Here is a 27,135-nt window from a genome sequence, read left to right as displayed (position 1 = left end):
GACTGCAATTTACTTACACTTTGGACAGAAAAAGTCAATTACAACTATTTAGGCCTATTAATTACTCTATAACTTTATAGGCCTTGCAATTATTTAGGCCTATAGAATCTTCTATTTGAACAAGATTGAGATAAAGTCAGTTCACAACAGCAAACCTTTTTTATAAACTGAAGTATTCAAGCTAATGAATCTGGCTGATGTCATTCATTGCACATGATCACGAAATCTTCATTTTCGTGCAGTATCTTGCCAACCACACAGTTTCATTGATGTCTTTGAAAACAATATGATCTGTGGGGATGCTTGCGTGACAGATGGCAATTGTAAAGGATCCATGAGATGCAGATGTGATGGTCCGTGCGGGAAAACCTGTCTTAATCCAAGTAACTAGATTAATATAACGCTATTTCCAAGTAACTGGATTAATACTGTATAATGCTATTTACTATATTTTATTTGTGGTGACATAAAACTCTACAGTTTTTGCTCGAAGTCAATCTTTATACCCTGGACGATGGTATAAAGATTGACTTCGATTCGTTGAAGTTTTAGATTGATGATCGCCCATAGAGGAAGTGCTTTAGTGCCTGATCTATTCTCTGACTTTAGCATCTTTTCAATAATTTTATTTGCGGTGATAGTTTCTTTGCAGCCATTGTTCATGTGCAATTCTGATTTTCGTGCATTCACTTTTATAACGGTTTTGATTGCTGAGTTTAGCTTTGCTTAAACTTTGATATGCGCATTCATACGACGACAACTTGAAAATAAGTGAATCGATTGTTGTTTGTCACCTTACCTTACTATTTGTCCCATAAGTTTTCAACAACAGCATAATTCCACTCATTCACTTAGGTTTAAAGAATTAGGCTACTTGAATGCAAAAACAATTTGTTACCAGAGTGGTTTGTTTTTCCTACCGACTCCTTAACATGGAAAATGTAATCAAACTTTAAAATTTATTTCAATATACCAGTTGGTGACAGGGCAAACAGAGCATAGAGATCACTCTACTAATGAATGAGAATAAAAGAGTCTGTGACTTTTTTCATTTGAACTGGCCACTATTTATATGTTGCTCTTCTGGTACATGGAATCGATATGTTGAAATAGTTGAGTGGAATGGTATGTCCTCTGAACCACACGAAACTACACCACCAACACAATGAGTTCTTGCTTATTGATTGATCGACATCATCCATTTAAAGGTGATATGTTTTCAGACGTGAACTGTGGCAGGGCGCCTCCTTCCTTCCACGCGGTGATCACCTACACAGGAGAAGGACACGAACGTGTCGCTAGATACACTTGTGAGGATGGATACTTCATCAGTTCTGGTAGTTTATCAAGAAGATGCACTGGAGGAGGGACATGGGATGGACAAATTGCATCTTGTCAACGTAAAAATCTGATGCTTAGCAAACTACATGAAGTTTGAATAGTAAAAACAACAATATGCGTCTTCCATCTCTAAGATGAACAATTGAATATTTATCACATTGCTTCCCACTTTGGTTTCAATCGAGTGTCCAGATACTTTACACTTTCCTTCGTTTCACTGTCATTTATTTATTGTAGATCAAAATTTTATATTATTAAATTAAAGTGCAACATTTTGTTGGTAACTTGATTCAAAAATTTTCAGTCGACCTAATAATTGGTGGGAAAATAAGTCAGAAAGTGAAAGTGAAAATATTTGTTAAATATCCTAGAAAAGAATTGAATGGAGACACAATTATATGAAAGGAAGTTTTGCGCTTTTTTTGTCTTTCTATGAAACTTAGTTATTTTTGAAATAATGCATTTGATTTTGAAAGATAGTTAACGGCTACGGGTGCTTAAACGGCTAGGCTACGGGTTTTGAAAGATAGTTAACATTTCGGCTACGGATGCTTAAACGCAACATTAATTTTATAACTTAAGTCGGTAAAATTATATATTTAAAAAAAGTTTTCATATCTCAAAAACGTGATGTGATGAGCAAAAAATAACACCAGATGCGGATTCAGCGCCCCCTAATTATCCTAAATCCATTGAAAAACTCCATGCAAGAAAAGTTGTTTTGACCAGTGAATCGGTCGGCGGATTAGTAAGAAAGTAAGAGAAAAAGATAATAATAATGTTAATACCCTAGAAAGGAATTGAATTAAAACACAATTATATGAAAAGAAGTTTTGTGCTATTTTGTTGTGTTTCTATTGAACTGCTTTCTTTTTGAAATAATGCATTTGATTGCGAAAGTTAGTCAAAAGAAGCCTATATTTCCATTACTGGTGAACATCTTCCAACTAAAAACCACCTGCGACAAAGTATAAACTTATTTCTCTCAGATTTGATATAAACGCATTGCTGAGTAAGCATAGACTATCATTTGATAGGTTACTACATTTTCCTAGAATCAGGCATTTCTACTGAGCTGATGCAATTCTTTCAGTTTTATATTGTATTTGGTCTCCAGGCATCACCTGTGGAGATCCAGAGCCGTCCATCCAAGCAACAGGTGGAAGAATTGAAAGGAAACGAAGTGGCCCCTTATATGTGGGGGATCAGGTTATCTTCGTCTGCCCCCCTTCTCATCGGTTGAGCGGCTCACGATTACGACAATGCTTAGCTAATGGACAATGGAGCGGACAATTGGCTGTTTGTTATAGAAAAGGTGCGTATACAATGCTTTCTATATTAGCATTATTCTTTTTTGCTTTGTTACAGCACAACAATCAACTAAAGATGCGACATAAATTGAAGCTACTTGAAAATATTGCATGTGACGTCTTTACTTGACATGAAATGTTTATGATGGGAAGTTTCTTCATCTAAACTTCCTCAAGGCATCTAATTCTTTGTTTACATCGTTTTGTTTGTACTTTTACTTTTTTGTTTTTTTTTACTGTTCTGTGTTCAACGCTGAAAAATTACACTGCGCAGACACAACAATTCAAAATAGCAAAAACGTGTTTATGGATATTTCCAGTACACTGAGAATGATAATCAAATCTATTTTTATCCATCACTTTAAGTTTTTGGTAATTTTGATTTGTATTTTTTGCAAATTGTTTGTATTTGCTTTATCGCAAATATTACCTTGTAATTTAAGTCTTAAGATATTTTTACGTGTTTTCTTTAATTTAAGTCTTGTAAAACCCCCCTATATCTGACACATGCATGCTTTTGGAAATGGAGTATGCAGACGATGTTGAGTTTCTGGATGAGGAAAGACAGCCACTTGATATGCTACAACCTATTGCGACAAAGAACCTGAAAAACTACAATCTTTTTACGAATGAGACTAAAACATAATTCACCCACATATTTCTTGCAGACACAAATGAAACTGATGCTGATAGCCTACCGATTCGAGGAAACGAAAAATGACGTACACACAAACTTTTGGGATCATTATTGTGCAGCACTGCCGATGTCAAATCTCGCTGCAATTTAGGCAATGTCGCTTTCAGATCATACAGGAAACTATGGAGCAAGAGATCGAGAATCTCATTACAGTTGCGACTAAGATTGTACAACGCGTACTGCATCACAATTATGATCTACTACTGTTATAGCTGGTCTGTTACCAAAGCAAGTCTTGAAAGACTGGATGCCGGTCATCGAAGACATTTACGTGTCATAACTGGTCATACTTGGCCAAACAGTCTTATCTCGAACAAAAACCTCTACAAAATATGCAACAGTGAACCATTGTCTTGCAAGATCTCCACCACGAGATGGAACATGTTTGGACACATTCTGAGACTTCACCAGGACTCACCTCCCCAGAAAGCCCTTGAATTTGCAATAATTGGTAGCAAAAAATACCAAGGCCGAACCGGACGTCACCGTACCAACTTATTACAACTGCTGAGATCTGACATCAGAAAATCTGGCCTGGGATCCCTGCTCAGCACACCACATCTCCATCGATTGCAAAACATCGCAAAGGACAAAACAGAATGGAGATCCTATCAACCTTGTTGCAAGACTGATCGAAGCCAGCGGATGCCAAACGATTTGGCTACACTGGCGGCGGAGACAGTTACAATAATAATTACCTTGTAACATTTGAAGTACAATTAACAGACTATAAGACGGAATTTTGTAGATCATGCCCGTAGTGGTTGTGGTATATTATAATTTATATCAACTTCATTCTCTACTTGTGCCTGCAGAAGAACGTTCTGGAGACAGGTTTAAAATTGAGTTTAAAGTTTCCAATATTATTTTATGGCCAGAGAAGGAGTTTAATAACTTATTTTTTGATGAAGTTTTGTCTTGTCTTTAGGCTATAGTAACAAATAATCTTTCAGAAAAGAAATGACATTTCTGTCAGCAGTGGCCCCATCTTACCACATTATAGGTTCACAAGACACATTTTACCTTGCACTTCTATTATCATTGAAATAGGTAATTTATTTGTTGACCAGGTGCTGAGCATTGAGCAATATGTTTTTGCTAGAAATACAGCTTCAGTTTTTAGAGGCATAAGAATGCACAGTGCACACCTCTTATACAGTATCTGAAGACTTGATTGGTGGCGTAAAACTTGAACATTGCGAATACATAGCTCGAAGCTGCAGCTTTTCGTCTGACTCATCTCAGGAGCTATCGTCAGAATAAAATAAACTTAAATGTGGTAAAGTGTCTATGGTAGAAGAAAATCGAAATGTAATTTTGGCTAATCGGAAATATTCAAATTATCGGAGGAGCTTTGCGGCACAAAACAAATTCCTTTTGGAGGTGTAAGACTGGATCGAGAGTTTTTATAAAGATTGCTTCCAGTGTTGCAAGGGTAGCCTTCCGATGAGCCTAATATATTCTGTTAAAAATTTAAATGTTTTTGTGTTGATTTAAATTTCATTTTTTGTTTGTGTAGCTTTATTTCAAATATAAAATACAAGAAACAAAGATTCATTCTGTTAAATTTTCTTTAATTAAAAAGAGTCAATTTTTAAGAATTTTTAGGCCATTAGAACTTGCCCTAAAAATTACCGTTTCTAACTCGTTAGAGGTAGACCTACCTTTGAAATGTTTACAGGAAAAGTTATCGGCTTAATGATAATCACCATGATAGTTTTTTAGGGAAACTTGAAAAATTTCAAAACCTTGCAATTTTTAAGACAAAAGTTATTGCACTTGCAATTTGCAAAACAGTCAAAATGACAGCACAGGCCGTTCTAGTGTTAAGCACAATGGTGAAAAAATTAAAACGCTTTACAAAAAAAAAAAAAACTTGACGTAATTGTAAAAAAACAAGCCCACATTCAAAATCAGCAAATTCACAGCTAATTCACAAAGTGCAACCTCACAGCTTCTCAAAGTTTTTCAAAAATGGAAATTTGTTGCACAGGCTCATTAATTTAGATGTTTTGTTCATGAGTTGTGATAAACGAGTTTTCCAATTCTCATTTTCGCAAAGTGTTGAGACCTCCTTAAAGAATTTACCTCAATTGAAATCTGTAATTTTCCGAATTCGTCTGACTTGAAGACTAACTTTTGAGGTATTCATACTAAAAGGTAAAGGTGAGTCCCATATTTGATACAAGCATCGGGGGATGAGAAGATAAGGTTCTCATTATAGTAATCCCTCGGCACTAATGTTCATACTAATTCATACTAAGTCACGCTAAAAATATTTTTATTTACCTCCCCGCATATAATCCAATGCAGTGTCTTTGAGGTAAAGGCTTGTTGGTGTAAGTAGGAAACTTGCTATGGAATTACGTACTTATAGATTATAGCCAGAACAAGCTACATCTGGTGGCAAAAACTCGTTAAAAAGAGAAACTCTATTTGAAGATTAATTTTGTCATTTGGCAACTATCAAACTTCATATTGCTGAAAAGAAAGTAGAGCCATCCACAAGACGGACATTGTCTAGAATGGAAAACCAATGTAATACATCAGTGGGTCCCAAATATTTGGTAAACTGCAATGATTTATTTTTAACTACCATGCTGAACTCCTGTTGGAAAGTTTCAACAATAAATTACTGGCTTAAGAGCAGTGAGGTGGGAACTATTTTTCGCTAGGGGGGAGTGAAGCTGCCGTGGTGTTGTCAGCTTCTGGGGGCTTCACCCCCCAGATACCATTCATGTGGTGTGAAATTTAAAGCTGGTAGCAAGCTTTCGGTACCCTTTTATGTAAACAAACGACGCCAAAAACACACCCATTGTTAATTGTAACAAATGAAGATTTGTACTGACTTTTTTTAACTAACATGCTGAACCCCTGTTGGATAGTTTCAACAATAAATCACTGGTTTAAGAAGCATTATAAAAGAAAATGCAGATGTTTTAGAAACTCAGATAAAAAGTTAAAAGTTGTAAGATTCCATCTGTTAACAGGAATAGAACAAACTCATTGTCCTCATCCTGGAGTACCCATACGAGGCAACATTTCATCTTCTTCTCATCTTACTCCTGGAAGTTTTGTTAACTTTTCATGTGATCCTCAATATTTGATGATTGGCAAGATTAGACAGGAATGCTTCTACTTTCTTCAATGGAGTGATGGGGGTGCTCCAAAGTGCATTGGTGAGTTCATCTCCATGTTACAGTGAAAATGTTTATTTTACATCCAACTTATAAATATCTTTTATCGTATATTTTTCACACTAGTTATGTAGAAACTTTAATAATAACGTTAAACCAATCACCATAACCAAGCACAATGTCGACAAATATTTTTACGTATACTCTTAATATTGAGGTTTTGAAAAGTATTGATGTAATTATAATACTGTCACCAAAGATCGTTATTTTCATGTTCTATGTTTTAATACTTAGACACTTCAAGACACAGCTAAATGGAAGACACGTAGATAAAAAACATCATTAGAAACGACATAACAAAGATAAATTATTGTAGACAAGAGCAAAGGAATGTAGACAAAAGAGCACAATAAGACAGAGCACACAATAAAGCAAATAGCGCAATTAGGCAGAAAACATAATAAAACAAAACACACGGCCAGACAAAAGACATCATTATGGAAAAGTTATAAAAAGCTGCTGTGTCTAGTTATATCCAGACACAGCAGCCACTAGATTGAGAAATTTAAGTACCCAACACACTGGTAAAGACAAAGAATGCAGTTTAACAGAATACATACCTCAGCAATTTGTGACCATTCAATAACACTGTATTATGTAAGACTCCAAAGTAACACCAATATATTTTTTGAGTTTTTTTTTATAGCTTGTCATGTCATTGTTAAATTTTGGTTCATTGTTCTGAAGATTGAACACAATTATAACCTAAACTGAAAATTCTCCTAGATCCTCGATATCCGGACACCGATGAATCCGCCCTGATAGATCTACAACAACTTTCCCATTCAGTGAAAACAAACTCTCAAGCAATTGGACGCTTTATAAACGAAGTATCTTACTTCGAAGTTTATTTCGTCATCGACATATCGAATGATGTCACTGATGTTGTGTTGGGGGAGACTCTTTTATATGCTGAAGATAAGTTACTCACCGTAAGTTTTTAGCGTAAGTCTGTCACAATTTTGATATGTATCAAACTTTGAATAATTGAATGCATATCAGCAACTATCTAAAACTTTCCATAATTAAGCTGCATAAACATGATTAATACAAAGTTTTTGTTAATCATCAATCCAATATTTCCCTTGGGTTTAATGTAGCTTTGTTCAACTTACCACACATAAAATTGCGAATGATGCACGCTTGTTATTTCTTGTTAATCCGACAATCATGATTGTTTATCACAGTTGTCTGCTAGAGGATGGATCCGTTGTGAGATCATAGTGTTTGCTGAACATGCCAAAGTTCAATTGGAATTAACAAGCACCCGACAAGAGCATGCAGTTCAAGCATTGAGAGATATCCGCAAAAACCGATGTAATATGCTGAATTTTTAAAAATTATAAAGAGCGATCTCGTAAGAACAAAACAATTTTACAGCAATGTTTTGATCGCGTCAAGTAAGATTTTTTGGTTTGATGCCAAGAGAAGTTAATTGTAATGTTAAATATTCCAGATAACTTACTACAAGAGCTGGGGATCAGACGCAATACAAATAGAGTCCTTCGGATGTTAAACGAATCTTTATCTGTTTCGTTTCAAGCCGATGAAGAAAAAGCAAGATATTTGCTGCTTTTTATCAACGGTAAACCCCGAGAAGTTGATGACGATATCCGCTCGTAACAATTTGATAATAAATTATTTGCTCTTCATTTAACATTTTGATGATGTGTTGTGACAATAGCAACATGTAATAATAGTGACATGTGACATAATAGTAGGTGTCAACGTATTCTTTCTCTTGTTTGTAAAAAGAGTATGACAATATACGTCGTATAAGGCAAGTGTATGCTAACTTTTTAACACAAAGACCAATTAATTTAATTTTTTTTATTCGGTAGAGGTGTGAGTATATAGTGGACAAAAAGTGTTTAGCTAGCACAATAAGTGTATTAGCTATTATCTTGTAGCACAGATATCACACGTGCAAAAAATTGTCCGAGTTTTGGTTGTCGAATATAATCGGTAACTCAACCTGGAGTATTTTCAATAACTATTTTTGGAACAATTCCAGTGACTACCTGAGAAATTCCCAACATGTACATTACAGTATATCGTTGTGTAATCTACAAACGCGATGAACATTCCCAGAAGCTAAAACACTGATATCTGTAATTTATTTTTTGTAGGAATGCACCAAGACGGAGATCATCCAGGGACCCTAATGAACAACATACGGCTTCGGTATTCAGAAGACTTTCTTGAGGTAAGCAAAGTCAATACATTTGTAAATATTTTTAAGTATATTTTATTGATCTGAGTCTGTTTATGTTTTCCAATAGGCAAAGAAAGTAGTTGGAGAGTAGCCAGACAAATATAACAAATTGGCTGCATGAAGAGTTCTGGTTGCTGAAATACTCGCCAACACTCGTTGGATTACAAATGGTAGAAAGAGAGATTGAATGGACGTGGCTAGATCAGGTGATGAAGAGAATAACTTGTTAAATGCATGTGGCGTTCAGAAATTAAGAAAAGGAAAAAACATTAAAACAAACTAATCAAAAACAGGAAATAAGAATGGAAGAAAAAAGAATTATACATAGTAAAGCGAAGGAACCATTTTTATTAGTAACAGTAGCTGAAATACTGTAAATAATTAGTGTTAAAACTATAAGTAATTCAAAACAAACAAGATACATGCCTCAAATAACCAGCCAATAGTGAAACGGCTGCAGTGTTGTTAAGGCTTGAAATGGGCAGATCAGTTGACAACTAAAGAACCAGATCATCAGGCAGCAAATACAAGTTGGCGAGAAGAGAAGAAATTAGGATAAATATTTAAATCAAAGACAGAAAAGACACAACAATACCACAGGGTTGAGCATTACAACAGTATATTTTACATATTTACAAATAGTTTAACATTCAAACGTTTTCGGCTTAACTTAAACCCTCATCAGGAATCTGCAATTACTGTATTTATAAAATACAATAAATTTAAACTTCTTGAAAGTAACTACCGTAACTAACTAACTAAACAACTAATTGTAAGCATCAAGAAACACGCAACGATTAAAAGCAATAGTGTGGAAAACATACAGACAGACGGAAAACAAATTACATTAGGAACAGGCAACTGCATGACTAAGTTTCAAAAGAATTTGTACCACGGGCTACGAGATACATCTAATAAATGTTGAGGAGAATGGAGGCGCCTCCTGTAAATAATTGTTTGTTTAAGTTTGGGTTGTAGCGTTTGATTAACAGCGCTTCCTGAATTTTTGTGTCAAATTGGGATTTGCGTTTGCATAAAATTTTAAATGAGTCAGTAGAGAATTTTCGATCTGTGCAAAAAGAACAATCCATGATATGGTCTTTGATGGTACTTTTCTTTAAGTCTCTAAAGTTCAGATGCTCTCGTACTCTCATGGTCAAATGTCTGGTGGACTTACCGATGTACGTCAATGCCGAATCACACGGAACAGTGAACAGCAATAGATTCCAACGCTTACAACTATTAATCGAGTTCAACGTAATCCACTCACAGCTTCTCATACGATTCTAATTTCACTCAGAAATTATATTAGCATCAACTTTGCTTTACTCGTTAACAATAACTTCAACTCTCGATCGTCAATAATCTTTGCGTCTATTACCGACTGCCACTACTACAATAATAATTTCTCATAATAATAATAATTTACACAAATTACGCTACTAGTTTATAGCAGGTTGTTTGGTCTAGTAACTTCGAGAAGGTTACGCAATGTTACAGAACTCATTGTTTTGTCAAGTTGCATTACACGTAAACATCTTTGTGACGTCATAAACCTTGCACCTGGCAAAACATGATAAGCAAGCAGAAGAAGCTTCCAGATTTCACGTAGGGTAGAATGTTCTAGAAATACGTTACATAATAAAGATTTCGCAATCAAAGATCCACTGGTAAACATTGCTCAAGAATTCTACAATCAAAACAGCACGTTCGGTCAAGATACAAAGCAGCCCGTCGCGAGGCTTTGCACATTGATTGTGACAATAATAATTTTATAAACAATAATATTTCAAGTACAAGAGGAAACTTCATTTTGTTCATCATGGCACCTAGGCTTACGTCCGCGGTTAAAGCCAATACAAGCATGCGCAGCTGCCAGTATTGTACTTGCAAATAGCCATTCTCAGTCTGAGGACAATGATCTCAACAATTAACCGATTGGTCAATAATTTAAATTTATGTTTAGATCTATCTGATTGCATTTGGTACTGGAATTAGAAATCTTGCAGTTAAAGCAGAATTGTTGTCATTAGTTTCTGTTAAAAGATTTCTTGATAATCCTGACACAAAACCGCTGAAACGCTTCAACCAGTCCTCAAGTGAAGGTAAAATGTGATGTTGTATTTTATACTCAAAAAGTTAATAAAGCCATTTTGTCGTTTTGTATTTGCAAAATAAAATATCTGTGTTTTCAGGGGGTGAATTCTTTTACGGTCAACTTAATTTAATTTAAAGTTTAATTTCACTTTAAGTTGAGATCAAAATTGCAACTGCGACTTTCATAAGAACTGACGAGAGCGAACACTTCTATTTTCTGGTGAAGTTGTTGTTGACAAGCTCAATATGGAAAACAAGAAACAATATTTTGAAAAAATTAGAAACAAAATTTTATTGTTTATCGTTTTGTATTGAGCCGGAGTCGGCCTTTTTTAAACGACTCAGACTCTAGACATTCCAAAATCCTTCCAACTCCGACTCTGACCTCCAAGACTTTGACTCCATAGCTCTGGTTTAACCCTTACAAGGTTGGGCTCCCTGGAGTCTTGCTCAGTTTGGGGGGGGGGCTGTCGATTCTTCTTATGCTTTAGGAGTGATATCTCTGTTATTTTTTAAGGTACGGTTTCAAACTTTGGGATTCCATTTGTAAAATTATTCACGCTGAGCATATCCGAAAATTAAACCTATGTGAATTTTAGAACTGCTCATAGACGTTGAAATGTTGAGGTGACTTATGACTTTTGGATTATTTTGCGATTAAAGCAATTGTAGCGTGAGTTTACACATTATTTTTTGGTAGAGTAATGAAGAACATGCATTGCAATGTTGTGATTAAAATTTTTTTACATAATCTCAATTTAAATCTATATTTTTCATGCAAAATAATAACTTTTCCCACGCTCAAAATAAAGTTCGCTCTTTGACTAAAAGAATAATGCTTCATCAATTACATGCAGTAATGAGATTTCTGAACGCGTGTCACACCAATTTGGATTATGATCTTGTGACCTCGGTTCCAAGAACAGCAACTCCTACGCTTTATTAACAAATGTAGACCAGCTGAAGAAGCAGGGTGGCGTTTATCAAATACTATTATGTAATCCACGAAACGAATGGAAGATCTTGCGACAAAAAACGCGGTTTAAATGCAATGTATTGTAGTTGTAACAGCGTCTCTCAATGTAAGTTCAATGTGAATTCGGCTACATACAAGGCTAGTACTAGGAGTAAGATTACCCGATAAAGTCGATGATGCTTTACGTAAACTGAAGTCAGAAAGAAATTCAAAATAAAACAGTTACGGTTCATTAATTAACAGAACGTCACAACGCTTTTCGTCAAAAGGAAAATCTGTAATGCCTCGGGTCATTTTCTTGTGGATTCAATAAGCTCTCTAAGATTCATATGCCACACACTAAAATCCAAACAATATTTAGATTTATTCAAAGTAGTATTTATTATGCGTCAAATCATTGTGAACCTGGAGAAATACTTTACAAAGAATTAGCTGCCTAATGGTCGTTTATGCGATAAAAATGTCAGTTTGGCAGCAAAATATTGATAAGTATTTTGATTTGGTTACAGCAATACCGGAATGCAGCAATTGGCACAAGGCTCTTGCAGCAACGTTTTTCAACTTGATTCAATGATAAAGCAACTTGTGTTCTGTCAGGTTATGTACACGCAAGTTCAGAAATATTTAGGAATATGCAATGAGGCACATTGAAATTACAAGTGGCTGCACATTTACACTTCGATAATACGAGGAATTGAATACAACGCTAATACAATCATTTCGACGTGGATTCAACATTGCAAGACGATGTAAACATGCGCGGGTTTGCAATTAGATTACTTCTCTTCTGTCCTTGTTTGTATAAAAGTCATAAAATCAGTCGTTGTATCCGTGCTAAAATTCTGCTATGCTCAAACCGCATTATAATGATATTTTCTAAATAGAAAATGGATTTATAAAATATGAATACAATACTGTTTCAGCATATAAAAATGCTGAATTTTACATCGAGTATTACGATTAGTTTTATGACAAACTTTTTATACAAAAAAGGATAGATGATTTTGATAAGCAATCTAATTGCAAAACCGCGCATGTTTACAAGTATTCAACGTCTTGATATGTTGAATCAACGTAAAAATAGCTATCTGTATAATGAAAGGAAAAAAGGAAAATCTTTCATTGAGCTCCGCGTTTTATTTAGGCTGTGGTTGAAGCCAAAGTTTATAAAACCGCAATCATTCAAATAGTTTATTCTGCGCAAAAGCAAGCTTGACATACTCGTATGGAATGTGCAGGGCATAAAGGCTTTTCACAGCACTGACATTGGCCACGGTTTTTTGGTAGTTTATTTTTTCTGGCTTTGGCACCTTCTCAATAAGCAAACGCAGTAGTTGTCCAATGTGGGGACTTCGCTTTGCACGTGAATGAACCAACCCATCCTTTGGTCGATGATATCGGTGCCACCCTTTGTGAAGTCGTAAAGCTTATACAAGCCTGGCTTCTTTTTTCCGTCATCCTTGGTAATCCCCAATAGAGGTTGCATGGTCGTCAACATCAACACATTCCGCATGCCAGAATTCTTCGTTTTTACTACATAAGAATGTAGGCTGAGATCAGCCTCACTCGTCTGCCAATAAATTTCGTACGAAAATTTCTCCCTACCACTCACTTGCTTCACTTCCAGGGGTATTCTTCTACGTATAGCGTTGAGGGTTCCAGCTGACGTTATACCCCTGTCAAGCAACCACTGCGCGTGTGGTATGGAGGTGTACAAGCGGTCATACAAAATATTCCGACCTTGAAAGTCACCGTGTTGTTTCAGGCTCATCACCATTCCTTTTACCAGTTCTTTTGTTCCACGAACGTAAAAATTAAATGGCTCTTCCTTCGGTTTACCTGAATAGACCGATGCCGCAAATGTGTATGGGAATCTGCTGGCGTTTACCGACTTGAACAGAAGGCCATATTTCGCAGGCTTGTTTGGATTATATTGCTTGAAGGCAATTTGTGTCCTCATGGGGTATAGCGTTTTGTCCAACGACAAGTAGTCACCTGGAATGACATGTTTGCCGCAGTTTTCGTTAAACATTTCGAAAACGACTCGAAATGCGGCCAACCGGTCATTCTTCCAACGTTGCGGCCTAGTATTTTGGTCGTCGAACGAAATGTTCGAAAATAAGAATTTAAAGCGGTTCTTGCTCAGTGTTGCACTAAACACGAGATGTCCTTACAGTTGATTGAACAATACATTCGTGGAATGACCAGCCTGTCCTAAAAGCCCCCGAAATTACCCCAATCCAACAAAGGCCAGCATCTCCTCGTTGTTGGTTGGGCCAAAATAGCAGTACCTGCTGTCATCTAAAATTCTCTCTGGCAATTGAGAAATGAGTGTGGCAATTTTTCTATTTGTTTCTTGAACAATAACGTTCAAAATGTTTAAAGAAAAAAATAGTTCCCATGCTTGCCGAGGAGTCTTGGCTTCTTTGGCTTCTCCTCTAACACCAATCGGGCCAGATATAATGTTAGCCCGGCCCCTTCTCCCATTGTGCACCGGTCTCGCATTAGACCAAGTAATGCTGACGCCGCCCTCTTGTCTGTTCTTTGGCTTTTCTACAAAAGTTGTATAAGACTTCAGTGTGTCGGGAAACTCAACAGAATCGTAGTTGTTCTTGTCGAGAGAGGAATCTATGCTGTTCACCAGTCTATTCGATGTTATAATCCGTCGTGGTGGCGCAAACTCCGGTTGAACATCGCCAATGGAAGGCAACTGGTCGTCAATCTCGATCGGAATCGCTGTTGCGGAAGTTGACGGAGAAGAATCCGCTTCTTTATCTGAATCGGAGTGCCATAAATCCTCCAAATCATCCGCCTGGCTTTCGTCGTCAGAATCCAGTAAAACATGTTGCAATATTTCTTTAGCACTGAATCCTTGCATTGCCATGTTTTATTTAAAAGTGAAAAGGACGTAATTTTTTTAATAATGGCGTTGAAATACTAAAGAAATTGTATAATGAAACAAATTGTTAGTCACATAGAAACTAGTTAGAAAAAAACTGTTACACAGAATTATAAAAGTCAAGAATAAACCAAAACTTTGCAATATAATAAATTGTCAGACCGTTGTCAAAAATTGTGAAGTGCACTTTACATATTTACTGATGATGGAACTATATGAATGTTATGGTTATCTATGGTGATTCAGATTAGCTTCTTGAGCAATGCTTCACGTTTATGATAAACTACACGTAGAAGGGAAATCCAACAGGCGTTTGCACAATTTCGTCGTTTAGCGACGTAGATTCGACGAAAGCGGCGTAGGCTAATAATTAGTAGGCCTACCTGGTATCAATATTGGCTGTTTCTGCAATGTTGCGTTATGACTATGAACGCTACGTGGCTTGAAAAACAATATTATAACGCTGAATAAAACCATGTGCATGAAACTGATAATCTATCTAATAAAATTATCTCTGATGTAAATTCAACGATTGGGCAATGGTATGTCTCAACAAAATTACCAAATATTCCATCATTTTGACGGCTAGAATGCATTGTTGAACCTAAACCGAAAAATATAGATGCGCTGTTCATCCATAATTCTTGATATTTGTTTATATGTTTAGTGAAAATAAGCTGTCATTCTTGTTATTACATTGAAAATGTAAAGAGCAGTTGGCAAAACGTCTATATTACCATGAATGCGGTTTCATCTATTTTGATTGTCCCTTGCTGTAGGCCCACTCAGGCAAGTTGTAATTATCACAATCTAACTTTTCCCAACTATGAGCACTATATCTCGATGCGCATTTGTGTATTGTGTGAAAATTTTGATGGTGTCCAAAAATCAAATATTATTTACAAAATAACTCGGTCTCTTAGAATATCCTCATATGTCACATCAACAAATACTTTCCTGACTTACCATTAGGCCTAACTAAGGTAATAAAGAAACATTCTACTAACGGACAGTTCAGTGATAAAAAAAATCCAAAAGTTTGATATTTCTTGCAAATGCAAACAATATAAGCTTTTCATAACAAGATGAAGTTCAATAGCATTACAAGAATTCTATCACCATAATTCAAAAAGAACCTTTCCATTACTTGGGTTGACCCTTGCGATTACTCCGCATATGGGTTATGTTATGTGCCACTATAGTTCACCGTACTGCCGTAAGTTGCATCTGTCTGCGGTTATAAGTTATATTTTTTTCTAAATTCAACTAAAACAGCTATTCGCATTATGAAACAGTTGGATAAGTGCCATAAATCAAATTATGGAATAAGTTTGTTTCCCTATAAAAACGCCTGCCTGCAAAATGATACCATGTTCATAAAAATTACTAGATGTACATAACGCAATTAACTTTATGATATTATATTTTCTGATTATATACATTTCCAGTCCTTGTCACAGACTGCATAATGCTTACTCATTCACTTTCAATGTAACTGAAAGTAGTTGTTAGATAAAACCTATATATCACACGCGCTATCAAGTAAAAGCGTTCTATTTTACATTGATTCGATTGGCTCAATATGAGATGGCTACTTCTAAACTACACTTATGAAGGCAGAGTCTGCAATTACTTGAATTTTTGCAGGTGTTACCTACAATAAATAATGCGATTAATCGAATACAATTCTCACACAACTCGTGAATATGTCTAGTCAATCAGCGCTGACATAATGCAGGATGATGCATTATTGTTTATTGAATAATTTAGTAAATAATGCGTAACTTCATCTGTTTGTTATTGTGAGACGAAACTAGGAAGAATGGAAATAGAAATGGATAAAATAAAGGTATTTTTATTCAATGTAAACGTGCTGCCGCGTGTCATTATCTAACTAAAATATCTCTCGCCGCTAGCCTATGTCGATTCATCGTTTTCTGACGTCACGTCCATTCGACAATAAACGATTTCTTTCATGCATTCTCAGTTCAGGTTGGCAGTTACCCGCCTTTCCGTCGATTCAACGTTGCAAGACGTCGCATAAGTTCATATCTTTAGTTTGGTAAACGGAGATAAGATTTCATTGTGACATTGCTATGTAAACTTATATTTCACATGAGACAACTTGACAAGTAAATACACAAGTTTTCACAATTTATGACGAGTTATACCACATGGAAATGTTACGCTACAATTGCTTTGCGAGGTACTGCATTGCGGTTTATTTTATCAGTGACAGTGAACCTGGTACAAGAAGCCTCGAATATATTGATTCAACTAAGCCGCATCACGTAGAAACGTGGTGGAACGATCGTCCTTTTCACAAAAGCGTGATGTTCTGGTTTATCCTACACAAATGAGAAGCGTATTGCATTTCAAATCTTTACATGTCGACTTGGAAATAAATGTTTACAAGTATATGTGAGAAGCTTTGGGAACATCGACGCCTTTTCTGCTTTTGATAGTGTGTCGGACAAAAGGAAAATTTGAAACCAAAATCATAATATGTTACAGCGCAGCTTCTATAGTAGGTAAATTTCTAATTATTCAAAAAAGCGTTGTGGCCCAAACAGAACAATCTAAAAACAGTCCACCCACAACGTTGAATATGTCACGAGAAATGAGAGTGAAACAAAACAAGTCTATCACTTTCAATACTTATCTCACATTTTACATCAAATCTACTCCAAATGACGCTGAGTCATTGCAATAACGTTGTAGCCTATGCTTTGTTTGATTGAAAGGACATAATTGTCTGCGAAAAACAATTCTCGCTCTAGATGCATTAGCACCAAGTCTTATGTTTAATTTTACGCAATTTCAACCGCAAGCGACGGTAACTCATCGTATCAAAGTTCAAGCTTTTCTTGTATCGACGTCGATTATAAGCCGTGGTGAGAACAAAAGGTCCACGCATACTGCCAATTTCCTTCACGCTGTGAAGCAGTTAGGATTAACATGGGAAAATTAATTACTTTCATCCAGCTGGTGGGAAACTTTTGAACAATAGAATATGAAATATTTCAGAGGATGTGCTGAGAAATGCCTTATATCTCTCAAATTATAACCTTTATTCGCTTAAAATTTCAGCTCAATAGAGGTGAATGAAAGTTAGGAAAAGTCAAGAAATCTCGTAGTCGCAGCCTCAGTGGTTTTAGAGATACAACTGTTGATGCAAAAAAGTTGAATTGACAGCCCCCCCCCAACCTTCAAACAGTTAATGTAACATTGTGATTCAGATAGTTTTAGTCTTCCGTCTTCATTTAGAACTCACCGAATGTGGCCAAGCTGGAGACGTTGGAAACATCAGGAACCGAGCTTCTGTTGGGAGAGTCGTCGGTGGAAATTACGCCGCTAAAGACGCTTGGCCATGGCAAGTACTCCTCTGCCATCTTCACAGCAGCGTTTTCTTGGTAAGATAATTTTAGCAACTGGTTCAGTTTTTCACGAAGTTGAAAATAAAAGTTTTTTTCAGTTGATTTTAGTTATTTACAGTAATTGTTTTGTGCCAATGTTACAATTACTATTATTACCATTTCCTATCAGAGTCCTACAATGGGACACTGGACTCCTGCACTTTGCATTGGATGCTTTGGCTTTAATCTTTTGTTTTAAACATAACAACCAAACCACCGAGTCGCTACCCAGTACCATATTCCGAAAAGATTGCTACGGATCGGGAAAACACTTGATCAAAATGGTTGTTTTGGACCAGTTTTGGTGATATTGTAGGTCAGGATTACCAGGAATATGTGATGTTGAAGATCAAGGGGAACTGTGTTCCAAAAGCTAGTGCAAATCACTATTACCACAGCAAACTCGCAGCATCAGGCTAAAACAAATCGTTAATATCTGCATTGTGAAGAAAATACAAAAGCTAGACAAAAAGAGGCAGCATGTGTTTTATATTTAATGTATTCTCCGACTCCGAATCTGACTCAACAACTTCGACTCTACAGCCCTGGTTTACTGTAACATTGTGATTCAGATAGTATTAGTCTTCCATCTTCATTTAGAACTCACCTAATGTGGCCAAGCTGGAGACATTGGAAACATTAGGAACTGTTTTTACATTTAATATTTATATTCAGACCCTAAACAGTTTTTAACTTCACCTGACCAAAGTTGGTTATTATTGAGCAAATTTGGTACTGGAATTTGAAATCTTGCGGCCAAAGCAGAATTGTTGAAAGATTTCTCGATAATCCTGACACAAAACCGCTGAAACGCTTTAACCAGTCCTCAAATGAAGGTAAAATGTGATTTTTTATTTATACTCAAACACTTCTATTTTCTGGTGAAGTTGTAGAGCTCAACGGAGAACAAGAAACAATAATATGAAAATATAAGAAACAAAAATTTTGTTGTTCATCGTTTTGTATTAAGCCGAAGTCGGCCTTTTTCTAACGACTCAGACCCCAGACATTCCAAAATCCTTCCAACTCCGACTCTGACTCCAGAACTTCAACTCCACAGCCCTGGTTTACTGTAGCATTGTGATTCAGATAGTTTTAGTCTTCTATCTTCATTTAGAACTTATCAAATGTGGCCAAGCTGGAGACGTTGGAAACATTAGGAACCGTTTTTTTATTTAATGTTTATAATCAGACCCTAAACATTTCTTGAACTTCACCTGACCAAAGTCGGCTATAGAGTCCAGTTGGCTTTAGCAACGTTACTCTAAACTTTTGAAACACCAAGATTGGGTCAATGAAAGGAAACATTTGTTTATAATTCACAAAACAGAAATGTGAACAATGTTTAATTTTTTTTTTATCTTCAATACAAATACTTCTTCAATACTTCAATACAAAATCAATACGAATGTTTACTTATTTATGACCAGCACAGAAAACATTTTCAATTCTGTACTGGCAAAATGACCAAATTAGATTGAAAGTTAGACATTTGTTAGACAATCTTATTTACAGTGTCTTAATTGTGGTAATTGCCAGTTTTAAAGATTGCAACTATCCAAAATTAACCTTTAATTCCAAGGTGATCTTAATCTTGTTGTTCTTCAAGATCAAGATCACAGAAAAAAAGGATTTCCAATCAAGATCAAGATCAGATGAACATCTCAGCTAGTGATTTACCTTTGTGGCGCCCGAGAGCTAATTTTCTCTGATGCAACGCGCGTCACCGTGATGTCATGTCGAATTCCAGAATCTTCCTTTCCAATCAACAAATACCGCGTACTTTCGGAATGCAGTCTTGTAATCAATCTTTGCATTGTGCCTGAATCGCAGTACCACTGTATTTCATCGACTAGTGAATCCACCGTTGTATTACGTTAGATGATCGCATGTAGAATTGGCAATGCCTGTGGGTGCGCCTCTCCAATTTAGACTAGACTTCTTTTTAAGAAACTGCAACTATGATCCTTCACTATACTATACTATTCGAGAAGTCGTAGACGCCGTGTCCTTTACCCAAAGTTGAAGTTCTTTTTGTTATGATGAAGTTTCTAATGTAGTACGCCAGCATGCTAGTATTTCGGTAGTGGGTTTGTCAATAGTTCGGTGTTCTCTTTTTGCTATGTTTGGATTTATGTTCTTCTGAAACTAGCAACCAAGTTAATAAACAATGCAGTCTTAAAGAATTCTATCTCGTGGTCAAATACTGTTCCGTCAAGCCAGTCGATAGATAAGACAGTGAAGAAGACTATCGTGCCCTGGTCATTCCTCGCCAGTTCTGATCTCGGTTCTGCCCAGGAGTGTCGCCGTCAGCACGGACGGTTGTATATGAGCGCGCGAGCTAAACTACCGCGTCCGCTACACGTTTGACCGAGAACAGTATTCTTTTTTGTTAGTTGTTTGCTGCTTCTGTTTGACAGGTTTTGTGGACAAGCGACTTGCAGCGTAAAATGTATTAAACCCGTATCAAAAAATATACCAACAAGCATATATGTCAAGCTTTGTTTAGTTTTATTGACTGTCCGCATCGTTATTTTGAATTTAAAACCGGTCGTTGAGAGAAATAGTTCGGGACCATAGTTGGGCTTTCTTATAGTTGAGCTATTCTTACTGCATAGGACTCTGAAACATTATATACTATATTTACATTATTTTTAGTACATCACAACACCACGCATTGATAGCCCTATATTCGGATCAAGAAAACGGAGGAAATGTCACAGAACAGACTTCCACATTGTAACAAAATTTACATTGTACAATAGTACATGTTTCGTACATCAAACTCCACATGTGGAAACAGATTTCAAAGTGAAACAAAGAGTTTCGCGAGCGACTTCAACTTTGCAGGCGCGAATATGTAGAGAACGATAAAGTAAACACACGAACTTGACACCAACAAAAAGGAAAGATGACTGTTCCGTCGGGTCAATTGCCCTCTTGATTATTAAATAGGATGAATTTTGTAACTTGACTGGCTGAATTAAGCAACGTTGAATTTACGTTCTTTCACTGTTCTACGTGACGTGGCCCGTCTTCTGACCAAGACGTTTAATTTCTGATTGTCGCATTTTCCGCGTGACGGGAGCCGTGGTTTCTGGAGACTATTTGCCATTGTGTTGAGTTTCATTTCATTATCGAAATAGCAAGCTATAGGAATGCCAATGTGTACCACGGATTTAAGTTGTCGTTGTTAATGCCATTATAAGTTTATACAAAATCAGGTTTTTATCCCAACTCGCTAAATCAATAAATCAAAAAACCACATGAAACAATTGCAATTATAATTGAGGCCGACCGAGGAGGGATTGTAGGTAGGCAGTGAGCACCTACTCTTGTAACCAATGACAAAACCAAAAGGTTTAAAATGTGTATCGACAAAACACTATCTTAAAAATGCACAGCTACCAAACTTAAAAAAGAAAGAGTAAAAATTAAAACTTTTATTTGTTCGGTTGCAAAATAGGCCTCCAATGAACGCTTGCAAGTGTAACATTTAAATTCAAAAGCGATTTAAATTTTAGAACACCCAAAAGAAATTTAAAAAGGGACAATTTTCCTGAAATTTCTACCTTGAGAGTGTCGCATTTTTAAAACGTAGCTGTGATGTCATAAAAGACTCGGCGAAAAAAAAATTACAGGAAACCGTCTCAGTGTGACGTGCGGATTCAGAAAAAAGTAAATAAAAATAGAGATATAATAAAATGCATCTTTGTCACAATCAATATGTGAAGCCTCACGACAGACTGCACTATGTTTTGACCGATTGTACTGTTTTAATTGTGAAATTCTTATGCTATGTGTTATTATCAGTTACTGATCTGTAGTGACCTCTGTTTGCGAAATCTTTTTGTGTGACGTATTTCGAGAACATTTTGTCTACGTGCGAGTCGGGAATATTCTTTTGCTTGCTTCTCATATTTTGCCAGGTGCAGGGTTTATGACGTCACAAATATGTTTACATGTGCTAAAATTTGACAGAACAATGAGTTCCTATGATCTAACATTACGTAACCTTCTCGAAGTTACTAGACCAAACAACCTGCTATAAATAGTGGTGTAATTTGCGTAATTATTATGAGTATGAGATTGTTGTTGTGGTGGTTTCTGTGGATGCAGAGATTATTGCTGATTGAGAGTTGAAGTAATTGAATACGAGTAGATAAGAGTTGGTGCTAATATAAATTGTTATCGCAATTAAAGTTATATGAGAAGCTGTGAGTGAACCACGTTAAAGTCAATCATAAGAGCTACAAGCGTTGGAATATATTGCTGTTCACTGTTACGTTGATATTTGTTGGAAGTGTTGAGCCGTTCGTTAAAGTCTTTCAAGAATTTTTATTATCATTTCATTAGTAGAGTTATCCGGCCATTTAATTGACTGCTTTTCGTTGATATCACATTAAACTACGTCATTAATCCTTTCCAAGTCTCTTTCCTGGAAAGAGATAGAAAGTAATCGTGACAATCTGGAAGTAATCGTGACAATCTACTACTTCTATTCACATAAAGTCTAATCGATTAATTTTAATTTCCGAAGGTTTTACAAAAATTACAAGTGAAACAAATTTTTGGCGATGTAAATGCAATTATTTCACCAAAACGTCGCCAAAGTGATAAAAGTGCAAAAAAATGTATTGTAAAGCAAATGAAGGAGAAGTATTATAATTGTTACAATTTTTATGAAACATTAAAGCTATATTAAAGCTACAGAAGTAAAGCAGTTTCGATGATACGAATTATAATACAAAAAATATAAAGAAAGGTCTAGCAGCACTGCTTATAAAAATACAGTTATGCTACCAGTTAATTTATATTTTTATAAATAATTTGATGACTAAAATAACTAATTTTAACAACAATTTAAACAATTTAAAGTTGTATTTTTATGATAATTAATCAGATCTCATTCCATCACAGGTAACTTTTTTATATGACCAAATCTTTCATTTCATAATTTATATGACCATCAATTTCCATTTGGAAGCTTAATTTTTGTCTTCGCTTTTTTCCACATTTTTCCGAAACTCCACTTCGTGATTTCTTGGAAACTTTTTGAAGAAGTTGAAATTGTAATTTTTCTTATTTTCTTGAGTCTCAAAGTCCTAAATTTACACAAATCCAGTTTTACGACTTGGACCTGGAGAACAAAATTCTTGCAACTGACTTTCAAAAAGTGCTGAAACCTTTTACTACTTAGAAATTTTTTACTAGATGTTACATCAAACCAGTCATGTCATATGGAAGTGAAAGTTGGACTTACAGCAAAGAAATTCACAAAAAAATTAATGCTTTTCAACTCTGGTGCTACAGAAGAATATTAAAAATATCATATAAAAAACACATTACAAACGAAGCAATTAGGAAAAGAATTGGAGTGCAAGATAGATGGGCAAACGACTTGGCAAAACAAAAGATGAAATTCGCGGGACACATTTTGAGAGGATCGGCGGGACAGCTACATCAATTGGTTATTGAAGGTATGGTGGAAGGAAAGAAGTGCAGGGGAAGAAGGAGACGAACATGGGGAGATGACGTAGTACAGTGGGCTGATTTGACAAGCATCGGAGAAACAAAAAGAGTAGCGGAAGAACGTGACTTGTGGAAGAAAATGACAGCCAACCTTCGGATCGGAGACGGCACGTGATGATTACTAATTTTAAATCATTACTAGATATATATTTTCTTGTTACTGTGACACGCGTTGATGTTACAGTAGAAATGGATTGATATGATAGAATTGAGTTTCGCGTTTAGCAGCATTGTCGTTGCTTACTTCTCAAATGTAGATACAAACGACCTATGATACTGCGAGTTCGCTGTGGCAATAGAAGTTACACTAGCTTTCGGAACATATACTATGACGAATAGTGTTGGAGTTAGTGTGTGGCTGTTTTATGCAGTTTGTTTGGTTGAGGGTGCTGGCTTGATTGCTGTCTGTTGTGTTTATGTGTTGTCAGGCGTTATCACTGCAAAATTTGTCAAATCTGTTGTTTAATATTGTAAATTTGGTGAAGTGGTACTCCCCCTTACTGTAAAAAGCTTTAAGTCTTTGTATCTATTCTGCAGATGCTTCAGGTGTATTACTTTATTTTGTTTTTGTTGTCGTCATTTATGTTTGTTCCATTCAGACTTATGCCAGCGTTTTCGGAGGAGGCTCTGTGATAAACAATCGCTGGGTGTTAACAGCTGCTCATGTTTTCAACAAAACTCGCTACCCAACCAATTGGCCTCGCAATGTATTATTGACTATGGGTGAGTTTGTGAAAGATGATGTTACCTTGTTGTAAAGGAACCATTTTTAATCAATGTCCCATAGCCATCGCAAGGAGGTCAAAGTATAAAATCAAATTGCAACCATACTTTTAAGACTAACAAAATTAACTTAATCAGTTCTTCCCAAGTGCAACAGAAACAAGATTGTTCAGTTCGAATGCAATGAAGGGGAAATATTATTGAAAATATTAGTAGTTTCGGCGATCTGGTTGGTGTCATAACAGAGACTTATGATGATTCATCTCGATGAGTTATCTCTGCAGATTTTTGTTTTAGGAGTTAGTCGACTTCCTTTGAGAAGACCAGTGTCTCTTCCTTCAGGAGCAAGGGTGTTTCTTTCAGAAGAAATTTTCATTCACGAAAATTTTTCATCATTTAGCTTTGATTACGATATCGCACTGGTAAGTTGATTTACTTTGCAAACCTCTGAGATCAGCGCATGCCTGTGATGAATACTGCACTACATGGAAATGTATATTATTAAATCTTTCCACTTAACCTAGGCAGACCAAGTTATTTATTCTTGCAGTGCTCAAAGTTCTCATAATCACGTCGCCAAAGCATTTATTCAATTGGTCATTTTCGTTTGGAAGCATCAACTCAGCGAGACCTAACATCTTGCGCCAAAATGTCCGTACAAACTGGAGTAGTGTTTTAGAAATACAAAAAGTACAAAATCTTCTAGTAGCAAGTTTGGCAAAAAAGGATGTGTACTGCTAGGGCTAAAAGTTATCTTAGGCAAATAATTGCCCATATCAGTTATGAAGACTTACGCTATAGCATGGGACACCTATTTAAGACAATGTAACCTACCATCTGGGCTACTGAGCACATTCACTGCGAAAATAAGCAAACTTGAGTCGTTTGACAATTCCTGCAAGTCCAAAAGTTCATTGTGTGAGTAAACGTTTCAATTCAAACCTTGTACAAAATTGACAGTATATGTCGCTTGTATGCGATTTTAAATTGTAGTTTCATTGTATCTTATGATCACACAGATAAAAATTGGTCAGCGAAAGGTTGCAAGCAATGACAGATGGGTCAACAATGGAGGCGGGGGTTGGGTTAGTTACTCCCCTAATATCAAGCGAGTTTGTTTACCTTGCTTGAGAGGAAACTGCATTGGAAAACACCTTCAACAAATAGGAGAATTGAATGGAAATGAAACTAAAGAGGAAAGATGTAGAAAGGAAGGTGTGTCGTAATTAAAAACTACTTGCAATTGATTCATTTGTGTATAAGAAATGATTGTAACCGATTCAGTCGTTAGCATAAAAATATACAAATCATCTTTATCTAATCTGCTTATACAGTATATAACACAATCAAAGTTTGTTCACTCGCAGTTGAAAGGACCGACCAAATGGCTTCAACTTATCCAGCTTTGACTGTATATAAAACTTAAATGTTGTTGTGGTTTTCAGATTATAGTCGATAGGAGCCCGTGATGTGTTTGTAACATTATAAAGTACAAAAAGTTTAAGTGTTTTATCAAACTTGCCCTACTGTACGATGTTCAGAAGTCTACATCCCGGTATCACTGGCGGGGCCTTTGGAGGCTACTGCTTGATGAACATTTTATAGGAGGTCGAAACAACATAATAAGTTACAAGAACAAAAATTTCCCCAGGTTTTATGCCTTCCTTTGTAAACTTTGAAACAAGTCAATTGGGTGCACCAGGTAGGTTATTCCCGAATAATGGGCACCAAAAGTTGACCCAAAATACGTGAAAACAACATCATAAAGTACAAGGATGGAACATGTGCCATCAGTAGGCGCATGTTCTACTGAATTTGAAAGAACTTGTCTTATGTTCCCAAGGTGGGGCTTAACTTCATTTTTGGGAATAAAACCCCAACATTCACAAACTTAGCATCATATGGTACAAGAGCAATACCTTCGCTAGATTTTATGCCTTCATTTGTATAATTTGAAACAAGTCAATTGTATCGCAGTCCATCAAGGATACGGAGAGAGATCGCCTAACAATTTAGGCAATATAGATCTGTATTCAGCAGTACGTCATCGAAGGAGAAGCCATGAAACGGTCTGTTAATTTGGCAGCCGCATTGAGGAATGACAATTTCAAGCAAGCATTGGTGGATTTTCTTGTTAATTTTTGGAAATCAGATGAATATTTCAGCTTCCTCGACTTCACCCTATCTGTAACGACACGGGGTTTTATGAGGACGCCCGACTGTAGTTGTGAAATATGTCAAAGAAAGAAATATGATAGAAATGTTAAATTTTCTGAATTTAAGTTATTATTCTTTGTGAATCTACAGACTACACTGGTAATTTTTCTACCTTCCTGCCCTTCACAATAAGCATTTCGTCTCAGATGGCTAGACATTTTCGTGCAATGCTAGTTATATAATACTTTAATGTAAGTGAAACATAAATGTTAGTGCAATTACTTTAAAATGAAAAAACGACTAAAAATGGTGTCACAATCAATGTGCAAGGCCTCGCGATGGACTGCTTTGTGTCTTCAACGAGCGTATTGTTTTGATTGTAAAATTCTGGTGCTATGTGTTATTATCGGTTATGACCTGAAGTAACCTTTGATTGCGAATCTTTGTTATGTAACATAGTTCTGGACCATTCTGTCAGATGCGACCTCGAACATTCGGTTGTTTTCTCAATCACTAAATATCGTTTGTCATGATGTCATAAGGATGTTTAACAGTAGATGTCCGATTGCGAAATA

General features: G+C 36.0%; 1 protein-coding gene and 1 long non-coding RNA gene across 2 annotated transcripts; both read left to right on the top strand.

Annotated features, from left to right (window-relative positions):
* Positions 1-1,303: 1,303 nt before the first annotated feature.
* On the top strand, positions 1,304-2,610 carry LOC145769201 (uncharacterized). Its single transcript, XR_014288990.1, has 2 exons — positions 1,304-1,400; positions 2,459-2,610. It is a non-coding gene; the product is annotated as an uncharacterized LOC145769201 (long non-coding RNA).
* A 6,292-nt stretch (positions 2,611-8,902) lies between these two features.
* LOC145779754 (uncharacterized) lies at positions 8,903-18,525 on the top strand. Its single transcript, XM_082591397.1, has 4 exons — positions 8,903-8,966; positions 10,727-10,865; positions 18,000-18,105; positions 18,465-18,525. Exons 1-4 carry the CDS (start codon positions 8,928-8,930, stop codon positions 18,523-18,525), a joined length of 345 nt encoding a protein of 114 aa, XP_082447523.1. The 5' UTR covers positions 8,903-8,927.
* The last annotated feature ends 8,610 nt before the right edge of the window (positions 18,526-27,135 follow it).

The sequence above is a fragment of the Aplidium turbinatum genome, chromosome 1 (assembly GCF_918807975.1).
Source record: "Aplidium turbinatum chromosome 1, kaAplTurb1.1, whole genome shotgun sequence".
Classification (NCBI taxonomy): domain Eukaryota; kingdom Metazoa; phylum Chordata; class Ascidiacea; order Aplousobranchia; family Polyclinidae; genus Aplidium; species Aplidium turbinatum.
The sequence above is the reverse complement of the archived record's forward strand: the minus strand, read 5'-3'. Positions and strand labels throughout refer to the sequence as shown.

Bases quoted from the DNA above. Each gene is read 5' to 3' on its own strand.
- LOC145779754 (XM_082591397.1), top strand. From the start codon at position 8,928: ATGGTAGAAAGAGAGATTGAATGGACGTGGCTAGATCAG. The intron at 8,967-10,726 runs GTGATGAAGAGA...ATTTATGTTTAG, and splicing joins AATGGACGTGGCTAGATCAG to ATCTATCTGATTGCATTTGG. The intron at 18,106-18,464 runs GCAAGTACTCCT...GTGATATTGTAG, and splicing joins GCTAAAGACGCTTGGCCATG to GTCAGGATTACCAGGAATAT.